At 43.6% G+C, this 26380-nt stretch overlaps 1 protein-coding gene across 13 annotated transcripts in view; it reads left to right on the forward strand.

The window, feature by feature from the left end:
• The first annotated feature begins 544 nt into the window (after positions 1-544).
• The window catches only part of ADGRE1 (adhesion G protein-coupled receptor E1), a 73161-nt gene continuing 47325 nt past the window's right edge, over positions 545-26380 (forward strand). For 4 of the 13 annotated variants that reach the window (XM_025293350.3, XM_045166682.1, XM_045166685.1 and 1 more), the window contains exons 1-9: positions 548-671; positions 5783-5845; positions 9524-9556; positions 13184-13330; positions 16838-16993; positions 19253-19399; positions 21881-22027; positions 23257-23403; positions 25885-26031. In XM_025293350.3, coding sequence (XP_025149135.3) covers positions 641-671; positions 5783-5845; positions 9524-9556; positions 13184-13330; positions 16838-16993; positions 19253-19399; positions 21881-22027; positions 23257-23403; positions 25885-26031 — 1018 coding nt within the window. In that variant the 5' untranslated portion in view covers positions 548-640. Of the gene's footprint in view, positions 672-5782; positions 5846-9523; positions 9557-13183; positions 13331-16837; positions 16994-19252; positions 19400-21880; positions 22028-23256; positions 23404-25884; positions 26032-26380 lie in introns of all 13 variants that reach the window. The other 9 variants (XM_045166676.1, XM_045166684.1, XM_045166677.1 and 6 more) reach the window with 6 other exon arrangements.

Consider the following 26380-nt stretch of genomic DNA (forward strand, 5'->3'; position numbering starts at 1 on the left):
AATGGCTATGATGTTTGCATGGGGCAGGTTGAGAGGAGCTTGCTTCCTTGAGGTTAGGTAGTGGTAGCTTATTTATTATTGGGTACAATAAAATAAATGGGCTTTCTTCAGTGGCTAAAGAACCTGCCTGCCAATGCAGGAGACACGAGAGATGCAGGTTCAATCTCTGGGTCAGGAAGATCCCCTGGAAGAGGGCACGGCAACCCACTCCGGTAATCTTGCCTGGAGAATCCCACAGTGAGAGGAGCCTGTAGGGCTACAGTCCATGGGGTCACAAAGAGTTGGACATGACTGAAGCAGCTTAGCATGCATGCAATAAAATAAGGTGAGGAGAGATGGGAGATAGATCTTGGTAGGGGTAAGGAAAAAGTGAGTGGGAATAAAAGAGAGAAAGGGGGAGATAGACCCACACAATGACACACTAACCAGATGATCTTATCTTCATTGTGGAGAAAGGAAAGACTTCAAGCCTTGTCAGAGTGTCCTTTCTGAGTAGAGGCAACTCAGCAGAAAAGGGCGTGCTGCTCTGGCTGCCTTGAGCAATTCTTGCTCTGCCCTCCCCTTCTCTCCACGCCCTCAGTTGTTGAAAAGCCTGGGAACAGGGGGAAAGTACTCCTCTTTGAATGGCAGGACCTGCACGATGTGGAGCTTCAGTTTTCTCCTCTTTTGGGGTGAGTGTGATGTGGAATAGGAGGCCTGGGGGAAACAGACTCTGAGGAAGAGGGGGGACCTCGACTGTCCAGCCAGGACATCATGATTCTAGGCTGGATGCTGTACAACTTCACTGGGGAAACTTTGACCAAAAAGTCAGTCCAGGGGATTCATCCATCAGGGAAGAGTTTTGTTACAGTCCTTCATTTGGCATGTATTTCCTGAGCACCTACTATGTGCCAGGTGCTGTTTTAGGCACCAGGGATAGAGCTGTGAATGAACAGACAAGGTTCCTGCCCTTGAGAAGCTGACATACCGGCAGGAGGAGGCAGGAAGAAAGGAAATATTACCTCTGACAGTAATAGCAGCCTTCTAAGTTCCTCAAACAGACTGCATTCAACCTTCACTAAATTCCTCTGATATCAGGTCATGTAAAATCCCATTTTACAAAGGAGAAAAATGAGGCAACAGAGATGAAATAACTTGCCCAAGCCCACTTAGCTAGTAAGGGGTTACAGCCAGGATTTAAAACTGGGCAGCCTGGTGACTCAGATGGTAAAGAATCTGCCTGCAATGTGAGAGATGCGAGTTCGATCCCTGGACTGGGATGATCCCCTGGAGAAGGGAATGGCTACCCGCTCCAGTATTCTTGCCTGGAGAATTCCTTGGACAGACGAGCCTGGTTGACTACAGTCTATGGGGTTGCAAAGAGTTAGACACAACCCTGCAACTAACACTAACAACCTTGTTGCGGAGCCTGCAATTTTTTTCTAAACTGTGCTGCTCCAAATAACAAATAAACAAAAGCATTTCAGGGAATGACAATTGCTAGGGAAGAAATTGCCATAGAGTGTGACTAGGGATTATGTGAAGGGGGAAGTCAGGGAAGCTATTTCTGAAGAATAGTGAGATGGAGTCAACCTTGTTCTTTTTCTTCAGATGTCAGCTTTTTCTGGGTTTGATTTTTTTTTTTTACAGAAATATTTATTTATTTATTTGTCTGTGCCATGTCTCAGTTGTGGCATGTAGAATCTTTTTTGGTTTCGGCACATGGGATCTGCTGCTGCTGCTGCTAAGTCACTTCAGTCGTGTGCGACCCCATAGATGGCAGCCCACCAGGCTCCCCCGTCCCTGGGATTCTCCAGGCAAGAACACTGGAGTGGGTTGCCATTTCCTTCTCCAATGCATGAAAGTGAAAAGTGAAAGCGAAGTAGCTCAGTCGTGTCTGACTCTTAGCGACCCCATGGACTGCAGCTTTCCAGGCTCCTCCGTCCATGGGATTTTCCAGGCAAGAGTACTGGAGTGGGGTGCCATCACCTTCTCTGACATGGGATCGACTTCCCTGATTGAATCTGAGTTCCCTATATTGGAAGCTCGGAGTCCTAATCGCTGGATGACAGGGAAGTCCTCTTATAACAAATTTTTAAACCCAAGCATTTTGACACTAGAGCTGATATGCTTAAACATGATGCTTTGTTGCCTCTAAAATAATTAAAGAGCAAGAGAATTTCAGTTAAAGATAAGGCTTCCTGATAGCTCAGTTGGTAAAGAATCCACCTGCAATGCCGAAGACCTGGGTTCAATTCCTGGGTAGGAAAGATCCCCTGGAGAAGGGATAGGCTACCCACTCCAGTATTCTTGGGCTTCCCTTGTGGCTCAACTGGTAAAAATCTGCCTGCAGTGCAGGAGACCTGGCTTCAATTCCTGGGTTGGGAAGATCCCCTGGGGAAGGGAAAGGCTACCCACTCCAGTATTCTGGCCTGGAGAATTCCATGGACTGTATAGGCCATGACATCGCAAAGAGTCGGACACGACTGAGTGACTTTCAAAAAGAAAAAAAACTAAGAAAGGTGGGAGTTAGGTTCCTGGGGACTTGCTGACTGGCAGGCTGCATTAGAAGGAGCGGGTCACTTGTGGACCTCAAGTGCTAAAATGCAGACTTGTTCTTTGAAGTGTCAGCAGTAGTGCTGGCCATTAGCACTCCAATTCTGCCCTTAACATGCAGAGTGGTGATGATGGTGGTGGTGATGATGGTGGTGATGATGGTGGTGATGATGGTGGTGGTGATGATGGTGGTGGTGATGATGGTGGTGATGATGATGGTGGTGATGATGGTGGTGATGATGGTGGTGGTGATGATGGTGGTGATGATGATGGTGGTGATGATGGTGGTGATGATGGTGGTGGTGATGATGGTGGTGATGATGGTGGTGGTGATGATGATGGTGGTGATGATGATGGTGGTGATGATGGTGGTGATGATGGTGGTGGTGATGATGATGGTGGTGATGATGGTGGTGATGATGGTGGTGGTGATGATGATGGTGGTGATGATGGTGGTGGTGATGATGATGGTGGTGATGATGATGGTGGTGATGATGATGGTGGTGGTGATGATGGTGGTGATGATGGTGGAGGTGATGATGATGGTGGAGGTGGTCACAATGGGGATGCTGAAGATGACGATGATGGCAAAGATATGGTGGTGGTAGCGGTGATGATGAAGATGATGTGAGTATGATGGTGGTAGTGATGGTGACAGAGAAGAGCTTAATGCTGGAGTAGCTGAACCGCCTTTTAGACATTAAAAAAAAAAAAAAAAAAGAATCGTGGACTTCCCTGGTGCTCCAGTGGTTAAGACTCTGTGCTTCCACTGCAGAGGTTCCCGGTGTGATCCCTCGTTGGTGAACTATGATTCCCCTGTGCCGAGCGGCATGGCCAAAATCAAATTAAGAATCATCTTACCCTCCCATCCAATTTAATACTATGGATATACTATGAGTTTCCCTGGTGGCTCAAATCGTGAAGAGTCTGCCTGCAATACAGGAGACCTGGGTTTGATCCCTGGGTAGGGAAGATCCCTTGGAGAAGGGAATGGCTACTCAGTCCAGTATTCTTCCCTGGAGAATCCCATGGACAGAGGAGCCTACTGGGCTATAGTCCCTGGGGTCACAAAGAGTCAGACATGACCGAGCAACTAACACTTAACACATGGCAGCTCTATGGATATACTATATACTAATTTATATATTATATGCATATCTGTATGTGTTCTATACATAAAACAGCAAGATTTTTTTTCATCTCTTTACAAGAGCCAAGGTTTGCCATTTTAGTTCAGTTCAGTTCAGTTGCTCAGTCTTGTCCGACTCTTTGCGACCCCATGAATCGCAGCACGCCAGGCCTCCCTGTCCATCACCAACTCCCGGAGTTCACTCAGACTCACGTCCATCGAGTCGGTGATGCCATCCAGCCATCTCATCCTCTGTCATCCCCTTCTCCTCCTGGCCCCAATCCCTCCCAGCATCAGAATCTTTTCCAATGAGTCAACTCTTCGCATGAGGTGGCCAAAGTACTGGAGTTTCAGCTTCAGCATCATTCCTTCCAAAGAAATCCCAGGGCTGATCTCCTTCAGAATGGACTGGTTGGATCTCCTTGCAGTCCAAGGGACTCTCAAGAGTCTTCTCCAACAGCACAGTTCAAAAGCATCAATTCTTCTGTGCTCAGCTTTCTTCACAGTCCAACTCTCACATCCATACATGACCACTGGAAAAACCATAGCCTTGACTAGAGGTTATTCCCTTTGAGAATGATTGTTTAAATGTATGTTTTAGAAAAAAAAAAAAAACTTGAACAGATAGAGAAACCCAAGCTCTAAGTTAGTAACTTTATTTAAGTAATTACAACCACTGAAACATATGATTATAGTTTTAAAGCATTGAAATTTCTTTGCGTATAAGTTGTAGAGGCTCCTTCTCTGGCATGAAATAAACTGGAAGTGTAAGGATAAATCTCCCTGAGGCAGATACAGGCTGGAACCTGAGAACTTAGAAGGTGGACTTTCATTGTGTTGGTCTACGTTTTCTATTTTGCCTTATAACTCTGATTTTATTGGTTCATAAACTTGAGTTTTACAGCCTGTTACAGAAAGGTGGTGAGCCCAGCTGCTCACTGCTCAAAAGCCAGTAAAAAGGCCAGGCTGGCGGAAAGTTTGTTTTATTTCAATGTTGGCAACTGAGGAGGGAGGGCGGACATCTGCCCAAAGGCCAACTCCCCTACACTGGCAGTCAGTGGGACAAGAGTTTTCATGGACAGAAGGAGGAGGCTACATGCAGAAACAGCGTGGTCGTCTTTGACAGTCATCTTCAAATTGGTCATCAGTGGTCTAACCAGTGTCATCTTGGTTGTTTTGAAGTGAAGTCGCTCAGTTGTGTCCGACTCTTTGCGACCCCAAGGAGTTTGAGTTGTTTTAGGTACAGTCAACTGTACAACCTAGTCTTCAGTCAACTGAATCGGTTTACTTCCATTTCTTTGAGGCCAGTTCTCAGAATTGTGGCAGCTTATGCCGTGGGTACTGTCTGGCCCTCATGTGGTTAACTTCTCCACCTGGTGGGGCTTTCAGAATAAGACAGCTCACAGGCTGTGGCTCAGAAAATTGTCTGTAGCCCTTGAGAAGGAACTGAAAGTCCTTGACTATGCTTAATGACTGCATTAATCATTATTTGCTCTCCTTTGTTTCTGCCTGTTCTCATTTCTTGGATTGAACTTATCCTTTAACTCAAATTTTCCACAGATAAAAGGCAGGCAGAGGACATGGAGGTTGGGGGAAGGCACAAGGACTATGTAGGGTCTTGCTCCATTTCAAAGCCCAGATAAAAAAAATTGTATGTTTTTGAAAATCAGCTGGAACTCTTCTTAATTGAAAAGGAAATGAAGGTAATACAAACAAAGTGAAATACAAAGATGAAGTGCCGGAAAGCAGGAATGGCTGCTGTGAAGACTATATAATAACTCATGGTTGTCACTCAGCCGGGGCTTTCATTTAGGCTCATCAGACCTGTTTCTGGGGACTTCCCTGGTGGTCCAGTGCCTAAGACTTTGAGCTACCAATGCAGGGGACCTAGGCTGGATCCCTGATCAGCAAACTAGATCCTGCATGGCACAACTAAAGAGTTTGCAAGCCACAGTGAAGATCAAAGATCCAGTGTACTGCAGCTAAGACCTGGCGCAACCAAATAAACTAATAAATAATTTTAAAAGCCCTGCTTCTATGAGACCACTCCAGGAGTAATTTTTCAGGTTGAGTCCAAAGAACTTCTTGATGTATCATGGTGTTTTTCTTTCTTCACAGGGTGTTGTGGTATATACACCTGGGGGATGCTCACATTACCCACACTGGGATCAATGACAAGGCGTAAGTTGGACAAAGAGACTCCATATGCCCAATGTGGTGGGGAGGACACACTTCTGTCCCAGGAGGCTGCACCACTGCTGGACACTTGCCACGAGCTAGTCAGTGGCCAAGAAAGGGATAACATCCCGTCTCCTGGTTCCCACCTGAGCTCTTTTCCTTGTACCTTAAAATTGCTGTGTGACCTCAGGCAAGTCACACAACCTCTCTGATCTTCAGTTTCCTCAGCTGCAAAATACAGGTAACAAGGGTTCCTATCCTATAGGAATGTTGTGAAGCTTAAACCCAAAGAGGTAACTTTGTCAATCATCTGGCTTCATAAATGATGGTGCCATGGGAATGCGTATGGAGTTTTATCAAACTACAACTCAGTGTGAAAAGAAATGCATTTTTGGATGCTTTGTTAAGTATTCTCATCTTCCACACAAGCTCCTGCTGGATTCAGGAAGAGAAACACTGTCAGTTCTTAATGTTGTCAGTGTCTGTTTTCTGGTTCAGCATTGTTTGGGAAACTCAGTCTATATTGTAGGAAGAGTTAATCTTTCAAATTTTCTCACCCTACTCTTGTTCCTACCAAGATGATGTGTGGGTGTTGTCACAGGGGAAGCCTGTGGGATCTTGCAGCTGTGAAGTATGGACTCTGAATGAGGTGTTCTGTCCATTGGTAAAGCATGGTAACAACACTGGAGTAAATGAATGTATATTTACCCCTGGGAACTGGCTGGAAAACTTGTTGCATTTGTTAGAGTACCCGAAGCTACTGCAGCAAATATACCCCCGTCAGTGGCTTAAGAAAAAGAAATTTAATTCTTGTTTGTTCAAGAGTCCAATGAGGATATCTCTTGCTAGTGGGTGGTTTTCTTACATGAGCTGATTCAGGAACCCAGATGCTTTCTGTTTGTGACTCAGCCACACTAGTGCCTTGGAGTCTCTGCAGATAGTGGAGAAGGCACATTATTAAAACCCAGGCTTAGCAGTGACACTTGTCACTTCCACTCAGGGTCACATGACCCTACTTGGATGCAAGGTGAGCTGGGAAATGTAGTCCATGGCTGGGTAGCTGCCTTCTACTCTCAGTGTTATACCACAGAAAGGAAAGTGTGGAGTTTTTGTTTGATCTTGGGCTACTGAGCTATCTCTGGCACAGTTAGAGCCCATTTTAATGCAATACTAGGCAGCTGTTGGAAAGCATGAGTTCAGTCATGTGAACTGACTTGGCAAGTTGCCCAAAACATTATTTTCTTAATTTTTTTAACTTACAGAAATAAACATTCAAAGGTAGGAAAAATAGTATAACAAACTCTCATGTACATATTGCCCAGCTTCAACACTTGGCAAATTTTGCTGCTCTTGGTTTGCAAGACTTACTGTAGCATGGGAAAAAAAGTTATAAGCAGAACAGAGTGGTTGAAAAGAACTTTCAATGAGCATGTTCTAGATCTGCAGTAGCCACTAGTCAGTGGAGCACCCGAGAACTTGGAGTGTGGCTAGTGTAACTGAAGAATTAATGCTTCATTTTACTTAATTTTAATAGATTTCAGTATAAACAACCATCTACTGTATTGGACCATATATTGCATGGTACCATTCACATTAAGAAAATTGTGTGAATTTATACATTTATTCATATTTAACATATTTACATGACTGAGTTTATGAACAGGACCTAATCTAGAAGTATTCACTCTTTTTGACAGTGGTGATCTCTTGGTATAAGAATGGAGCTCAGGGAAATCTACACTTTTAATTTTATATACTTCTGCATTGTTTGAGTTTTTTACAATAACTAATTATTATCTTCTTAGAAAAAGATGAAAGCAAATGAAACAACAGATACACAGCACTATATATAAAATAAATAAGCAACAAAGTCCTATTGTATAGCACAGGGAACTATGTTCACTATCTTGAAATAATGTATAATGAAAAAGAATATATACATACATATATGTATATATATGAATCATTTTACTATATCCCAGAAGCTAATACAACATTGTAAATCAACTACAATAAAAAAGGAAATAAAGTTCAGTTCAGTTGCTCAGTTGTGTCCGACTCTTCGTGACCCTCATGGACTGCAGCACGCCAGCCCTCCCTGTCCATCACCATCTCCAGGAGCTTGCTCAAACTCACGTCCGATGAGGTGGTGATGCCATCCAACCATCTTGTCCTCTTTCGTCCCTTTCAGGACCAGCACCTGCTTTTGGTTAGTTTCCAAAGAAGCAGAGTCAGAGATGAGGATTCTTGTGAGTAACTTACTAAGGGAGGGCTCCCAGGAGACACTTGTAGGGGAGGAAGGGGAACAGGGATTAAGCAGGGGGAAGAACAAGTCATTCAGAAGGTATTTCAGGAAAGTTTCCGTCACAGCCTGATCCTGCCAGGAGCTCTGGAGTATGAATCACACCAGAGGCTGTTACACTCTCAAGTCTGTCAAGCAGTGCTTCCAGGCCAGCGAGACAGTGTGAGATGGGATGCCAATTAGGTAAAGTGAAAGGCGGAATGGCTGTTAGCCCCCCTACCCACTTAAAAAAAAATTTTTTTTTTACTGCACTTCACAGAATGCTTAGTTTCCCCACCAGGGGTTAAACCTGTGGCTCCTGCAATGGAAGCAGTGTTTTAACCACTGGACCACCAGGGAATTCCCCTACCCCCTTTTTAATGGCTTCCCAGGTAGTGCTAGTGGTAAAGAAACTGCCTGCCAATCCAGAAAGATAAGGAGACATAAGAGACACAGGTTGGATCCCTGGGTGGGGAAGATGCCCTGGAGGAGGGCATGTCAACCAATTCCAGTATTCTTACCTGGAGAATATCATGGACAGATGAGCCTGGAGGGCTACAGTCCATAGGGTCACACAGAGTTGGATGTGACTGAAGCGACTTAGCACACATGTACCCCTTTTTAAAAACTGGTTTTTAAAATTGAAGTATAGTTAATTTACAGTGTTGTGTTAGTTTCAGGTGTCCAGAAAAGTGAGAGAGAGATATATATACCTTTTCATATTCTTTTCCATGATAGGTTGCTACAAGCCATTGAATATAGTTCCCTGTGCTGTATAATAGGTCTTTGTTGTTTATTTTATATACAATGGTGTGCATTAGCTAATCCCAAAGTCCTTGTTTATCCCTCCCTGATGCCCTTTCCACTTTGGCAACCATAAATTTGTTTTCTATGTCTGTGACTCTATTTCTGTTTTGTAAATAAGTTTGTCTGTATTATATTTTTAAAGATTCCACATATAAGCCATGTCATATGTTATTTGTCTTTCTCTGATTTACTTCACTTAGTATGATAATCTCCGTTGTGGTAGATGGCATTGTTTCATTCTTGTTTATGGCTGAGTGATAGTCCATGGTATATATGTACCACATCATTATCCATTCATCTGTGGACGGACAGGGGTTACTTCCATGTCTTGGCTATTATAAATAGTGCTGCCATGAACATTGGCATCCACACTTTGTTACCTGGCAAGGTGTGAAGAATTCATGAGGAGTTCCTTCCACCTACCTGATGAACATAAATCCTCAGGAAGAAGCTATTTTCCTCTTTACATCTCCACTCCCACTTTCACAACTCACCACCATGGTCACTGGTGCCCAGGGAAACAAGGAGCCTGGTTTGAGACAATGGGGCATGGCCAGCTCTCAAAAAATCTACTGACTTTTCTTTTCTTGCAGATGAACGGCCACGGCGGTCATCGTCGAGTCTTGGTAAGAGACTCCCCCATCTTGAAGGCAATTAGACCTTGGGCAAGTGCCTCCGTCTCTTGGTTTTGTCACCTGATTACTATGTATAGTGTAATGCGTGTGTGCAAAGTCGCTTTAGTCATGTCCGACTCTTCGTGCCCACCAGGCTCTTCTGTCCATGGGATTCTCAGGCAAGAATACTGGAGTGGGTTGACATGCCTTCTTCCATGAGATCTTCCCCACCCAGGGATTCAACCTGCATCTCTTACCTCTCCTGAATTGGGTTCTTTACCACTAGTACCACCAAAGTGAGGATTCAACTCCATGTGGAGTTGTCATGAGATGGGCTGTGGAATCGCCCTTCCTGGGTCTGAATCTTGGTTCTAGGGCTCATGACCATGGCAACTGTCACGGAAGTCCGAGTGCATGTTGGAAAAGAATTTCCAGAGACAGAGCATTTCAGAAGGGAGTATGTTTATTAAGAGCAAGGAGCAGAGATAATAAAAGGAAAAGTGAAAGCCGCTCAGTCGTGTCTGACTCTTTGCAACCCCATGGATCGTAGCCCACCCGGCTTCTCTGTCCATGGGATTCTCCAGGCAAGAATACTGGAGTAGGTTGCCATGCGCTCCTCTATGGGATCTTCCCAAACCAGGGATCGAACCTAAGTCTCCTGCATTGGCAGGTAGATTCTTTACCGTCTGAGCCACCGGGAAGCCCACATATAAATATGTGTAAAGATTTATTGTAAGGAATTGGCTCGCCTGATTCTGGCAGGATCTGCAGACCAGAGAAAATTTGGAGAAATGAGCAAAGGTGAATGTGGCTAGCGGGACCAGGTTGAAGATGAGCCAGGAAGGCTGACAGGTGCCCGGTCACTCAGGACTGACTGTGTTGCTACTCTGGTTTGGGATGGATTTGAGTTATGAGAGGTAGAGCTAGAGGAAAGTAATAGGAAACTCAGTGTTGAGAGATCACAAGTGGTAATACACCGGAAATCTGCAAAGAGAAGTTTTGCCTCTGCAGATGAAAGAGGAAGCTGGAAATGAGAAGAAAGATAAAAATCTGAGGCATTGTGCAGGGAAGGAAAATAAACAAGGCATGTTGTAGGTGACAAAGAGTCTGGCTCTCAAGACCTTAGTAATGAAAAGCCATAATTTTCATAGTTTTTAAAATCAGTTAATTTTAAATTGGCGTATAATGACTTTACAATGGTGGTTTCTGCTGTACAGTGAAGTGAATCAGCTGTAAGTACACATATATCCCCTCCCTCTTGGGGCCCCCTCCCCCCACCCCACCCATCTAGGACACCGCAGAGCACTGAGCTGAGCTCCCTGTGCTAGGCAGCAGTTTCCCTGGCTATCTATTTTACACATGATAGCATACCTGTGTCAATGCTACTGTCTCAGTTTGTCCTGCCCTCTCGTTCCCCTGCTCTGCCCATAAGTCTGTTTTCTATGTCTGCGTCTCTATTCCTGCCCTGCAAATAGGTTCATCATCACCATTTTTCTAGATTCCATACACATGCTTTAATATATGATATTGTTTTTCTCTTTCTAACTTACTTCACTCTGTAAAACAGGCCCTAGTTTCATCCACTTTACTACAACAGACTCAAATTTGTTCCTTTTTATGGCTGAGTTATATTCCATCGTATAAATGTACCACAACTTCTTTATCCATTCATCTGTCAATGGGGCATCCAGGTTGCTTCCATGTCCTGGCTATTGTAAATAGTGCTGCAATGAACATTGGGATACATGTGTCTTTTTGAATTATGGTTTTCTCAGGGTCTATGCTCAGTAGTGGGATTACTGGGTCATATGGTTGTTTTATTCCTGGTTTCTTCAGGCTATACTACAAAGCTACAGTAATCAAGATAGTATGGTACTGGCACAAAGACAGAAATATAGATCAGTGGAACAAAATAGAAAGCCCAGAGATAAATCTGTGCATCTATGGATACCTTATTTTTGACAAAGAAGGCAAAAATATACAATGGAGAAAAGACAATTTCTTTCACAAGTGGTGCTGGGAAAACTGGTCAACCATCTGTAAAAGAATGAAACTAGAACACTTTCTAACACCATACACAAAAATAAACTCAAAATGGATTAAAGATATAAATGTAAGACCAGAAACTTTAAAACTCCTAAAGGAAAAGATAGGCAAAACACTCTCTGACATAGATCACAGCAGGATCCTCTATGACCCACCTCCCAGAGTCATGGAAATAAAAGCAAAAATAAACAAATGGGACCTAATTAAATTTAAAAGCTTTTGCACAATGAAGGAAACTATAAGCAAGGTGAAAAGACAGCCTTTAGAATGGGAGAAAAAAATAGCAAATGAAGCAACTGACAAAGACTTAATGTCAAAAATGTACAAACAGCTCATGCAGCTCAATACCAGAAAAATAAACAACCCAATCAAAAAATGGGCCAAAGAACTAAACAGGCATTTCTCCAAAGAAGACATACAGATGGCTAACAAACACATGAAAAGATGCTCAACATCACTCATTATCAGAGAAACACAAATCAAAATCACAATGAGGTACCATCTCACAGTGGTCAGAATGGCTGCAATCCAAAAGTCTACAAACAATAAATGCTGGAGAGGGTGTGGAGAAAAGGGAACCCTCTTACACTGTTGGTGGGAATGCAAACTAGTACAGCCACTTTGGAGAACAGTGTGGAGATTCCTTAAAAAACTGGAAATGTAACTGCCATACAACCCAGCAATCCCACTGCTGGGCATACACACTGAGGAAACCAGAATTGAAAGAGACTCGTGTACCCCAATGTTCATCACAGCACTGTTTACAATAGCTGGGACATGGAAGCAACCTAGACGTCCATTGGCAGATGAATGGATAAGGAAGTTGTGGTACATATACACAATAGAATATTACTCAGCCATTAAAAAGAATGCATTTGAATCGGTTCTAATGAGGTGGATGAAACTGGAACCTGTGGTACAGAGTGAAGTAAGTCAGAAAGAAAAACACCAATACAGTATATTAACATATATATATGGAATTTAGAAAGATGGTAACAACGACCCTATATGTGAGACAGCAAAAGAGACATAGATATAAAGAACAGACTTTTGGACTCTGTGGGAGAAGGTGAGGGTGAGATGATTTGAAAGAATAGCATTGAAACATGTATATTACCATATGTGAAATAGATGACTACTCCAAGTTCGATGCATGAAACGGGGCACTCAAAGTCAGTGCACAGGGACAACCCAGAGGGATGGGATGGGGAGGGAGGTGGGAGGGGGTTCGGGATGGGGGACACATGTACACCTGTAGCTGATTCATGTCAATGTATGGCAAAAACCACCACAATATTGTAAAGTAATTAGCCTCCAATTAAAATAGATACTTTAATTTTAAAAAATCTCCATACTGTTCTCTGTGTGTGTGTGTGTTTGTGTTAGTCACTCAGTCGTGTCTGACTCTTTGTGACCCCATGGACTGTAGCCTGCCAGTCACCTCTGTCTATGGGATTCTCCGGGTAAGAATACTGGAGTGCGTAGCCATTCCCCTCTCCAGGAGATTTTTCCAAGCCAGGGATCAACCTTCCTCCTCTCCCTTGCTGCTCCACTCGGGGCTCTAACCCAAATTCCTTCTTCTCCGTTGCCTAGATGGGAATGGGTGTACAGATACCACCATGTGTCCGGCATATGCAACCTGCACCAACACCTCAAGAAGTTACTACTGCTCTTGCAAAAGAGGCTTCCTGTCCAGCAATGGATTGAAGATATTTAAGGACCCAGGAGTGGAATGCAAAGGTGAGTTCATGCCCCATCAAACCTTCCTCTCCTGCCCAGCATTTGGTAGTAAAATCAGATAGAAGCTGGCTGGGCAGCAGATGTAGGTAGGTATCCCCAAGCATTGTTGTCTGTCTTCCTTCCTCTGCCTCTTCTTCCTCCTTCCTTCCCCCATCTCTTTCTCTTTCTTTCTTAATTTCTTTCTATTATAAAAATAATTCCTGGTCACTAAAAACCCTAATGATTTTACAGACAAGTGTTAGAATAAAAAAAGAGGAAGTTCCTGGTGATCCAGCTAAGACGCCATGCTCCCAGTGCAGGGGGACTGGGGTTCGATCCCTGGTCAGGGAACTAGATCCCACATGCTACAACTAAATATCCTGTGTGCTGCAACTAAGACCTGGCAAAAAAATTCTCTGTGGTGGATTCATTTTGATATTTGGCAAAACCAATACAATATTATAAAGTTTAAAAATAAAATAAAATTAAAAATAAATAAATATTAAAAAAAAAAACAAAAAGAAAATTATGCTGTATGTCAATATACAGAAATAAACACTGATTTTCTTCCTGTCACCTCTTCATGCAAGTAATTTCTAATATGTATTGAATACCAGGCCCTGGGTGAAGTTCTTTATATGTATTTTCACATAGTATAGGCACTATGATGATCTCCATTGTACAGACTGAGGCGTGGGGGGCTAAAATGACTTGTTTAGGGTCATTGAACAATTGAACTGGAATCCAAATCCAGGTCTTTTTGAGTTTAATGGCAGTCTCTCAACCACTTACTTATTTGTCACACTCCAGATGTGAGACACTGGGGAAATGTATTTAATCTCTCTAAGCTTCAATCTTTCCATCTGTAAAATGGGTGTATAAGAGTACCTACCTTAAAGGATATTTGAGAAGATTAAATGGAATAGTGTATGCAGTGTGCTAGGCACATGTACAGTCCGAAGAGCTACTATTAATACAAATAATAGAAACTAAAATAATTTCTAGAATGAGCTAAATTTTCGGTCTATAGTCCTTATATTTAGACCCAAACTGTCTTCTTGACAGTAAAGGTCTGACTATGCCTCTGACATAATTTGCAAGGGTCTGCAATCTATTTCTGTAAGGGGCCAGATAGTAAGTATTTTGGAGACTGCAGTTTGTATGATCTTTCTCTTAAGTACTCAATACTCCAGTTGTAGTACAAAAGCAGCCATCAGTGATACATAAATGAATGAGTGGAGGTGTGTTTTAATAAAACTTTATTTATACAAAGAGGTGACAGTTCAGATTTGATTCATGGGCTATAGTATATTGAGCTCTGAACAAGATTTCCATTTAATAATTTATTTCCATTATTATAGTTCCCAGGGAGCTCCAAACATCCTTTTCTTAAAAAATTAGTTATTATTAAAATATAGTTGATTTACAATATTATGTTAGTTTCAGGCATTATATATATATATTCTTTTCTACTATGGTTTACTATAGGATATTGAATATCCTATAGTAAACCATAGCCCTAACCCTAACCCTGTGTTATTCAGTAGAACCTTGTTTATCCATCCTATATATAATACTTTGCATCTACTAATTCCAAACTCCCAATCTACCCACCCCCACCCTTGGCAACCAAAAGTCTGTTCTGTATATCTGTGAGTCTTTTTCTGTTTTATAAATAAATTCATTTGTGTCATATTTTAGATTCCACATATAAGTGATGTCATATGGTATTTGTCTTTTTCTGTCTGACTTACTTCACATGGTATAATAATCTCTAGGTTCATCCATGTTGCTACAACTGGGATTATTTATTCTTTTTTATGGCCGAGTAATATTCCTTTGTATATATGTACCACACTTTCTTTATCCATTCCTTTGTCAATGAAAATTCAGGTTACTTCCATGTCTTGACTATTGTAAATACTGCTGCTATGAATGTTGGGGTATATGTATCTTTTTGAATTATAGTTTTGTCCTGGAATATGCCCAGGAGTGGAATTGCTGGATCATAAGCAATTCTGTTCTTAGTTTTTTGAGGAACTGCCATTCTGTTCTCCATAGCAGCTGCACCGATTTGCACTCCCACCAACCGTGTGTAAGTGTCCCCTTTCTCCACACTCTCTCCAGCATTTATTATTTGTAGAATTTTTAATGATGGGCATTCTGACCAGTGTGAGGTGGTACCTCATTGTAGTTTTGGTTTGCATGTCTCAGATAATTAGCAATGTTGAGTATTTTTTCATGTGTCTATTGGCCATCTGCACAAACATTTTTTTAAAAAAATCTTTGGGCTACAGTTTATGGGTTATTCAGTAAACATAGCAGCCTTTTGGGCTCTTGTTTTTAGATAAAGGATGGAAGCAACATTTCCCATCTAGAAAATGGTGGAACCTTATCTACTCTGTCTTTGACCTGTGGTACCTAATACATTGTGAATATTTTATAGTTCCTTGTCAAATGAAGGAATGTACTACCTTATTCCTTATGCCAGCTCTAGACTTACTCACCCTGCAGTTGATGGACAATTAGGTGGTTCTAATGTTTCATTACTTAAGGCTGGAATGAACATTACTATTTGCATGACAAGTGCATAGAAAGTGTTTATTTAGGGTGATTTGGCAGAGCATTGGTGAAGGAAATTAGGGGAGGACCACCCCTCAGATGGTAAAGAATCTGCCTGCAATGCATGAGACCTGGGTTCAATCCCTAGGTCAGGAATATCCCCTGGAGAAGAGAACAGCTACCCACTCCGGTAGAAGTGCCTGGAGAATTCCATGGACAGAGAAGTCTGGCAGGCTCCAGGGGGTCACAAAGAGTCGGACATGTCTGAGTGACTTTCACTTTCCTTTTTTTTCCTTTTCACCCCATGATACCATGACTGCATAATTCTATTGGCACTGCATGAGTAAATTTGTATAATGGGTTTGCAAAATGTTCTGGTTATCTATTTCTGGGTAGCAGCAAACTTTGTGCATTAAAACACCAGTGATCATTTATTTTGCTCCCGAATGAATCTTCTACTTGGGCTGAGTTCACTGACAATGGCTTGACTTTGTTCCACACAGTGTCAGTTGAAGTGGCTCAACTGGGAGCTAGAGGATTCATTTTGAAGGAGACTCACCCACAAGGCTGGCAAGCTGGTGATAGCTGTTGGCTGGTTGCTCTGCAGGGCTGTGAGCTGGAGGTCTTAGCTCTTCTCCATGAGAGCTGTTTTTTCATGGCTTATTGAGCTTCCTCACAGTATGGCAATTGAGTCAAGCATGAGCATCTCAAGAGAAGGTGTGGAAGAGTGCGATATTTTGATGACTTATCGTGGTAATTTTAATGACTTGGTGTCACCACCACCGTATCACAAGTAAGCTCAGATTCAAGTAGAGGACATATAGACCCCACTGCTTGATAGAAGGAGTACCAAAAAAGGACATTAAATTAAGTGTATATGAAATAGAAGACATTGTTTCAACAATCTTTGGAAAATACAAACTGTATTTGAAGAAGATTTGTAACTCTGAGTCTTTTTCTCTCCAGATATAGATGAATGTTCTCAAAGTCCCACACCATGTGGTCCTAACTCAATCTGCAGAAATATGCCTGGGAGATATAGGTGCAGCTGTATGACTGGTTTCTCTTCTCCCACTGGAAATAACTGGACCCCAGGAAAGCGAGGTCATTTCACCTGTAGAGGTAAGGGGCTCAGACTCTCAGGCGTGGGTCTTTGGTGGACAGCTCTTATTGTTAGGAACGTGTGTTCTAACTTTAAACAACTAACGTTTTGTCTGCTCACTCTCCTCCACTGCTCTTCAGACATTAATGAATGCCTCTCCCATGGGGTCTGCCCAGAGCATTCTGAGTGCACCAACTCTTTGGGAAGCTACCATTGCAGCTGCCAAGTGGGATTCACCTTAAAAAATGCCATCTGTGAAAGTATAGAGAGTCTGATCTTCTTTTTTACCTTCTCAATTAATGGAGAACTTTATTTGATGATCCTATGAAGTAAAGGTTATGGTCCTCATTTTAGGAATGATCCAACTGAGGCTCAGAGAGGTAAAGTCAGTTGTCCAGAGAGACACAGCTATTAAGTAGAAGAACGTGGATTTGAACTCCCATTGAGTGTCTACTGGTCTTCCTTGATGGCTCAGTTGGTAAAGAATCTGCCTGCAAAGCGGGAGACTTGGGTTTGATCCCTGGGTTGGGAAGATACCCTGGAGAAGGGAAAGGGTACCCACTCCAGTATTCTGGCCTGGAGAATTCCATGGATAGTCTATGGGGTCGCAAAGAGTCAGGCATGACTGAGCAACTTTCGCTTCACTCTTCACTCTTGAGTGTTTACTCTGAGTTAAGCAGTGAATCAGGCAGTACTTGAGAGGAACAGAGAACTCTATCATTAGCATGAGTCACACCTTTCCGTTCCTGAGGGGAGATATTAACAACATCTGAAGACATTTTTGGTTGTCCAAACTGGTGGTGGTGATGGGGTGCTTGGTGTTACTGTCATCTGGTGGGTAGAGAACAGAAATCCTGCTAAACATCCTCCAATGCACAGAGCAGCCTCCCTACAACCAATAATAATCTGGTCCTAAATGTCAGTAGTCCTGGGGAAAGCTCAGAACCAAACATCAAAACTTTTTCCTAAAAGATATTTAAATGAAGACCTGAGAGTTCTTTTTTTTTTTTTTTTTAATACTTTTTGGCTGCTCCACATGGCATGTAGGGTCATAGTTTCCACACCAGGGACTGAACCCACGCATCTTGCATTGGAAGTGCTGAGTCTTAACAACTGGATCAGCATGGAAGTCCCACCTGAGAATTATTCTTGATCCTCCTTTCCCTTTCATATTAAATCTGTCATCATATCATTGGGCAATCTATCTGCTAAATATGTCTTAAATCTCTCCACTTTTCTCTCTCCTTGGTACTAATGTACAATCATTAGTACTGTAACCACCTCACTAGTATCTCCATTTTTCTAGTGTTACTCCATCAAATGTATCCTCCACACTGCAGCCAGAATATTCTCATGAAGAGATAAGGGCTCCATCTTCCCGAGTCTGCTGCAGCATTATTATGTATTTAAAGGGAGGGTGACTCCATCAAGCAAGGCAAAGAGTGGCCAAGCGCTTACCATATCCTCTTTGTATCCTCTTTGCTTGGAGTTGGAGATATTTACAGTCATCTATGACTTTTCCAATCTATTTGTAGCAGTTAGCTATTGCTGAGTAACAAAATCACCCTGAAAGTTAGTGACTAAAACAACAACCATTATTTAGCTCTCTGGATTCCATGTGTTGGCAGTTTAGGTTGGGCTCTGCTGGTCAGTTCTTTCCGTTTCCACTGGGCTGTTCTCCATGTGTTTCTGGGCAGCTGTGTGTCAGCTTTGCTGATCTTGGGTGGGCTGTCTCACATACCTGGAGCTCATCTAGGTTGATCCATCTCTCTTCTATCTTGTCTTTTTTTATTAGCCTGGAGTTTGTTCACATGGCAGAGGTAATGGGCCCAGTGTAGGAGTAGAAGCACATAGATTTCTCCAGATCTAAGTTTTGAAGTAGCACCACGAGGCTTGCTCTGTATTGATTTATTCAATGCAAGTCATAGAGCCAGCTAGAGTCAAGGGCTTGGGACCCAAACCCCACATCTTAAAGAGCAGAGTAGCAAGGTCACACTGTGTAGCACAAACCTCTTCCCAAAGTGTGGACACAGGGAGGATTACAGGATGACAACCATTTTTGCGATCAATGATCATTATCGTTTGAAACTATTTATCACTCTTTTGTGTGCATACATGGCCCGATGTATTCTCATGGCCATACCTAACATCAAGGGAGGTTAGGGAGAAGGGGAAAGTCTGGATTTGGGGCATGTCAGGTGGAGACAGTCTCGTGTTTGTAGTGTCCCATCTTTGCTGCTTCTCCTTCTTTGACATGGGTTTTGATTTCTACTCACCAGATGTGGACGAATGTGCCAATCCCAGAAGTTGCCCAGAGCATTCAACTTGCCACAACAGTCCTGGAAGTTACTCTTGTGTCTGCAACTCTGGTTTTCAATCCAGAAGTGGAAGGAAAAGTTTCCAGGGGCTAAAAGAGATGTGTCAAGGTATTTGAACGGGTCTTCTGGGGAATCAAGGCCAATGTGTTTGAAAAGACAGAAGTGGTGGGGAGAAGTTGAGGTGGGTCTAGCTGAGTTCAAAGCCCTCATATGCAAAGCTGAAGCCAATAGCAATTGATTCATTCATGCATTCCTTCAACAAACACTTCTTGAGCACCTACTATATGCCAAGCATTATTCTAGGGATGGAGGATACTGTGATAACACAGAAAAAAGCATTTATTCTACTGGAACTTCTTATCATGGTGAGAGAATCAGACAACAAACAAAACACCATCATGTATTTGGGCTGAGTTTGCTGATGATGGCCTGACATTCTCCCATGCAGCGACAGTTGTGTTGGCCCAACTGCGGGCTAGAGGATCCACTTAGAAAGGGGCTCCCTCACAAGGTGAAGGTGGTGCTGGCTGTTGGCTGGCAGCTCTGCCAGAGTTGGAAGCTGGAGGTCTACGTTCTTCTCCATGAGAGCTGCTTTTTTCATGGCTAGTTGAGCTTCCTCACAGTGTGGCAGCTGAGTCAAGCATGGGCATCTCACGAGAACCAGGTGGAAGTGTGTGATACGGTGATGATGTTCACGGTCTTTTTATGAGCTGGTGTCTCCACCAGCACAGTCACACGCATGCTCAGATTCAAGGGGAGGAAATAGAAACCTCATTTCTTGATGGAAGGAGTATCGAAGAAAGGACATTGAATTAAAGGCATTAGGAATGAAAGACACTGTTTCAACTATCTTTGGAAAATACAAACTATTTCACAAGATGAAGGCAATTTGTAACTCTGTCTCGGGAAATAATTGGATCCCTGGAAAGCCAGGTCATTTCCCCTGTACAGGTAATGTGCTCAGGCTCTCAGGCATGGGTCTTTTGTGGACAGCTCCAAATGTGTTGGGTGCATAAGTTTCTTGGGGGTTTCCCAGGTGCTAAAGAACCTGCCTACAAATGCAGGAGACACAGGCTTAATCCCTGGGTCAGGAAGATCCCCTTGAGGAGGGCTTGGCAACCCACTCCAGTATTCTTGCCTGGAGAATCCCATGGACAGAGTAGCCCGGTGGGCTACAGCCCATAGGGTCACAAAGATTCACACATGACTGAAGTGACTTAGCACACATGAGCACATATGTGTTCTTACCTTAGACACCTAATCTTTATCTGCTCACTCTTCTCCACTGCTCCGCAGAGGTTAATGAATGCCTTTCCAGTGGGGTCTTCCCAGAGCATTCTGAGTGCACCAGCTATTAAGCTACCATTGCAGCTGCCAAGTAGAATTCAGCTCTAACATCCTCAGTCAGGAAATGTGTAGAGAAGCTGATCTTCTGTACCTATTCAATTAGTTAAGAACTTCTTTGATGATGCTATGAGGTAGAGATTATGATTTTCTCCCTGATTTTGAATGGAGATATTTGAAGTCATCTCTGATGCTTCTCGGAGAAGGCAATGGCACCCCACTCCAGTACTCCTGCCTGACAAATCCCGTGGACGGAAGAGCAAGGTGGACCGCAGTCCACGGGGTCGCTAAGAGTCGGACACGACTGAGCGACTTCACTTTCCCTTTTCACTTTCGTGTATTGGAGAAGGAAATGGCAACCCACTCCAATGTTCTTGTCTGGAGAATCCCAAGGACTGGGGAGCCTGGTGTGCTGCCGTCTATGGGGTCGCACAGAGTCGGACACGACTGAAGCGACTTAGCAGCAGGGGATGCTTCTGGTCTATTAGTAGCAGTTAGCTATTGGGGAGTAATAAATCATCCCATAGGTTAGTGGCTAAAACAAAAACCATTTATTTGTCTCCTGACCATGTGCTGGCACTTTGAGTTGGGCTCTGCTGGTCAGTTCTTTAAGTCTCCACTGGGCTTGTTCCTGTGTTTGTGGTCAGTTGTGTGTTAGCTTTGCTGATCTTGACTGGGCTGTCTCACATATCTGGGACTCATCTGGGATGACCCATCTCTCTTCTACTTTGTCTTTTTTGTTATTAGCCTGGGGTTTGTTCATATGGTAGAGGCAACGAGCCCAGTGTATAAGCACAAACAAATAGGCTTCTTGAGGTCTAGGTTTGGAACTGGCACCACTTTACTTCAGCTGTACTTCTTGGTTGAAAGCAAGTCACAGAACCAGGTAGAGTGAAGAGGTGGTGAATCAAACCCCATATCTTAAAGAGAAGAGTGGAAAGGTTGCATTGTGTAGCACGAACCTCATCCCAAATTGTGGACACAGGGAGGAGTAAAGGATGACAGCCATTTCTGCAATCAATGATCATTATGGCTTGAAACTATTTTCACCGTTTTGTGTGTTCCTACAGTTGGCCAGAATATTTCTCACATCACACCTAACTGCAAGGGAAGTTTTGGAGAAGGGAAAAGTCTGGGTATTTGGGAGCATGAGGTGGCGAACACTTGGAGTGAATCTCCTGTTTTCAGTCCCCTGTCCTGGCTTCTTCCTCTGCCTTGATGTGGCTTTTCATTTCTACTCACCAGATGTGGATGAATGTGCGAGTCCCAGAATTTGCCCAGAGCATTCGACTTGCCACAACAGTCTTGGAAGCTACTCTTGTGCCTGCAACCCAGGATATATCTCCAGAAGTGGAAAGAAGAGTTTCCAGGGACCAGGGGAGACATGTCAAGGTAGGTGCAGGGGTCTTCTGTGGAATCAAGTCCATCTGTTTGGAAAGACAGCAGTATTGGAGGAAGAGTTAGAAGTTGAGGTAGGTCTCAGCTGAGTTCAAAGACTTGTCTGCAGAACTGGAGCCAATTCATCCATTCATGCATTCATTCAACAAACACTTCTTGAGCACCTGCTATATAGAAATGCACTATTCGAGGGATAGAGGATACTGCAGTGAGTAATACAGGCAAAAATATTTGTTCTCCTGAAACTTTTTGTTGAGGGCGGGACAAAACATGATAAGCAACATACGTGCATGCATATGGTATTTGGGCTGACTTTGTTGAGGATGACTTGACTTTGTTCCACAAAGTGCCAGTTGAGCTGGTTCAACTGGGGGCTAGAAGATCCACTTTAAAGGGGGCTCACTCACAAGGTGAAGCTGGTGCTGAATGAAGCTGTGGGCTGGAGGTCTTAGTTCTTCTCCACATGAGCTGTTCTATCATGGCTCTTTGAGTTTCCTCAGAGTATGGTGGCTGAGTCAAGCATGAGCATTCCAAAAGAACAAGGTGAAAGTGTGTGATGTTTTTATGACTTAGCACAATACTCTTCTGGTCTCCACTGGGCTTGTTCCTGTGTGTGTGGTCAGCTGTGTGTCAGCTTTGCCAATCATTGCTGGGCTGTCTCACATATCTGGGACTCATCTGGGATGATCCATCTCTCTTTCCCTTTTTCTTATTAGCCCGAGGTTTGTTCAAATGGCAGAGGCAAGGGGCCCAATGTATGAGCAGAAGCAAATAGGTTTCTGAGGTCTAAGTTTGAAAGTGGTACCACATGCTTCTGCCATTTCAATTGGACAATGCAAGTCATAGCGCCAGCTAGAGTCAAGGACTGGTGAACCAAACTCCACATCTTAAAGACAGGAGTGGCAAGGTCGCTTTGTGAAGCACAAACCTCATCCCAAGGTGGGGACACAGGGAGGAGTAAAGGATGACAACCATTTCTGCAATCTATAATCATTACAGTTTGAAATGAATGCCCGCCTTTTGCTCACATACTATTGGCCAGAATTTATTCTCATGTCATGCCTAAATGCAAGGGAACTTAGAAAGAAAGAGAAAGTCTTGATCTTCTGGGGGGGGGGGGGAGGACATCTGGTGGAGAACAGGTGGAATGAATCTCCTGTTTGCAGTGTTCTGTTCTCACTGCTTCTTCTACCTTGACCCGGGCTTTCATTTCTACTCACCAGATGTGGATGAATGTGCCAATCCCAGAAGTTGCCCAGAGCATTCGACTTGCCACAACAGTCTAGGAAACTATTCTTGTGTCTGCAACCCGGGTTTTCAATCCAGAAGTGGAAGGAAAAGTTTCCAGGGACCAGGAGAGATGTGTCAAGGTATGTGCAGGGGTCTTCTGGGGAATTAAGGCCAATGTGTTTGAAAAGACAGAAGTGGTGGGGAGAAGTTGAGGTGGGTCTTAGCTGAGTTCAAAGCCCTCCTATGCAAAGCTGAAGCCAATAGCAATGGATTCATTCATGCTTTCCTTCAACAAACACCTCTCGAGCACCTACTATATGACAAGCATTATTCTAGGGATGGAGGATACTGTGATAACACAGAAAAAAGCATTTATTCTACTGGAAATTCTTATCATGGTGAGAGAATCAGACAACAAACAAAATATCGTCATGTATTTGGGCTGAGTTTGCTGATGATGGCTTGACATTCTCCCATGCAGTGACAGTTGTGTTGGCTCAACTGCGGGCTAGAGGATAACTTTGAAAGGGGCTCCCTCACAAGGTGAAGGTGGTGCTGGCTGTTGGCTGGCAGCTCTGCCAGAGTTGGAAGCTGGAGGTCTACGTTCTTCTCCATGAGAGCTGCTTTTTTCATGGCTAGTTGAGCTTCCTCACAGTATGGCAGCTGAGTCAAGCATGGGCATCTCACGAGAACCAGGTGGAAGTGTGTGATACGGTGATGATGTTCACGGTCTTTTTATGAGCTGGTGTCTCCACCAGCACAGTCACACGCATGCTCAGATTCAAGGGGAGGAAATAGAAACCTCATTGCTTGATGGAAGGAGTATCGAAGAAAGGACATTGAATTAAAGGCATTAGGAATGAAAGACACTGTTTCAACTATCTTTGGAAAATACAAACTATTTCACAAGATGAAGGCAATTTGTAACTCTGTCTCGGGAAAGAATTGGATCCCTGGAAAGCCAGGTCATTTCCCCTGTACAGGTAATGTGCTCAGGCTCTCAGGCATGGGTCTTTTGTGGACAGCTCCAAATGTGTTGGGTGCATAAGTTTCTTGGGGGTTTCCCAGGTGCTAAAGAACCTGCCTACAAATGCAGGAGACACAGGCTTAATCCCTGGGTCAGGAAGATCCCCTTGAGGAGGGCTTGGCAACCCACTCCAGTATTCTTGCCTGGAGAATCCCATGGACAGAGTAGCCCGGTGGGCTACAGCCCATAGGGTCACAAAGATTCACACATGACTGAAGTGACTTAGCACACATGAGCACATATGTGTTCTTACCTTAGACACCTAATCTTTATCTGCTCACTCTTCTCCACTGCTCCGCAGAGGTTAATGAATGCCTTTCCAGTGGGGTCTTCCCAGAGCATTCTGAGTGCACCAGCTATTAAGCTACCATTGCAGCTGCCAAGTAGAATTCAGCTCTAACATCCTCAGTCAGGAAATGTGTAGAGAAGCTGATCTTCTGTACCTATTCAATTAGTTAAGAACTTCTTTGATGATGCTATGAGGTAGAGATTATGATTTTCTCCCTGATTTTGAATGGAGATATTTGAAGTCATCTCTGATGCTTCTCGGAGAAGGCAATGGCACCCCACTCCAGTACTCCTGCCTGACAAATCCCGTGGACGGAAGAGCAAGGTGGACCGCAGTCCACGGGGTCGCTAAGAGTCGGACACGACTGAGCGACTTCACTTTCCCTTTTCACTTTCGTGTATTGGAGAAGGAAATGGCAACCCACTCCAATGTTCTTGTCTGGAGAATCCCAAGGACTGGGGAGCCTGGTGTGCTGCCGTCTATGGGGTCGCACAGAGTCGGACACGACTGAAGCGACTTAGCAGCAGGGGATGCTTCTGGTCTATTAGTAGCAGTTAGCTATTGGGGAGTAATAAATCATCCCATAGGTTAGTGGCTAAAACAAAAACCATTTATTTGTCTCCTGACCATGTGCTGGCACTTTGAGTTGGGCTCTGCTGGTCAGTTCTTTAAGTCTCCACTGGGCTTGTTCCTGTGTTTGTGGTCAGTTGTGTGTTAGCTTTGCTGATCTTGACTGGGCTGTCTCACATATCTGGGACTCATCTGGGATGACCCATCTCTCTTCTACTTTGTCTTTTTTGTTATTAGCCTGGGGTTTGTTCATATGGTAGAGGCAACGAGCCCAGTGTATAAGCACAAACAAATAGGCTTCTTGAGGTCTAGGTTTGGAACTGGCACCACTTTACTTCAGCTGTACTTCTTGGTTGAAAGCAAGTCACAGAACCAGGTAGAGTGAAGAGGTGGTGAATCAAACCCCATATCTTAAAGAGAAGAGTGGAAAGGTTGCATTGTGTAGCACGAACCTCATCCCAAATTGTGGACACAGGGAGGAGTAAAGGATGACAGCCATTTCTGCAATCAATGATCATTATGGCTTGAAACTATTTTCACCGTTTTGTGTGTTCCTACAGTTGGCCAGAATATTTCTCACATCACACCTAACTGCAAGGGAAGTTTTGGAGAAGGGAAAAGTCTGGGTATTTGGGAGCATGAGGTGGCGAACACTTGGAGCGAATCTCCTGTTTTCAGTCCCCTGTCCTGGCTTCTTCCTCTGCCTTGATGTGGCTTTTCATTTCTACTCACCAGATGTGGATGAATGTGCGAGTCCCAGAATTTGCCCAGAGCATTCGACTTGCCACAACAGTCTTGGAAGCTACTCTTGTGCCTGCAACCCAGGATATATCTCCAGAAGTGGAAAGAAGAGTTTCCAGGGACCAGGGGAGACATGTCAAGGTAGGTGCAGGGGTCTTCTGTGGAATCAAGTCCATCTGTTTGGAAAGACAGCAGTATTGGAGGAAGAGTTAGAAGTTGAGGTAGGTCTCAGCTGAGTTCAAAGACTTGTCTGCAGAACTGGAGCCAATTCATCCATTCATGCATTCATTCAACAAACACTTCTTGAGCACCTGCTATATAGAAATGCACTATTCGAGGGATAGAGGCTACTGCAGTGAGTAACACAGGCAAAAATATTTGTTCTCCTGAAACTTTTTGTTGAGGGCGGGACAAAACATGATAAGCAACATACGTGCATGCATATGGTATTTGGGCTGACTTTGTTGAGGATGACTTGACTTTGTTCCAC

This window comes from Bubalus bubalis, chromosome 9, assembly GCF_019923935.1.
Source record: "Bubalus bubalis isolate 160015118507 breed Murrah chromosome 9, NDDB_SH_1, whole genome shotgun sequence".
NCBI classification, from domain to species: Eukaryota; Metazoa; Chordata; class Mammalia; order Artiodactyla; family Bovidae; genus Bubalus; species Bubalus bubalis.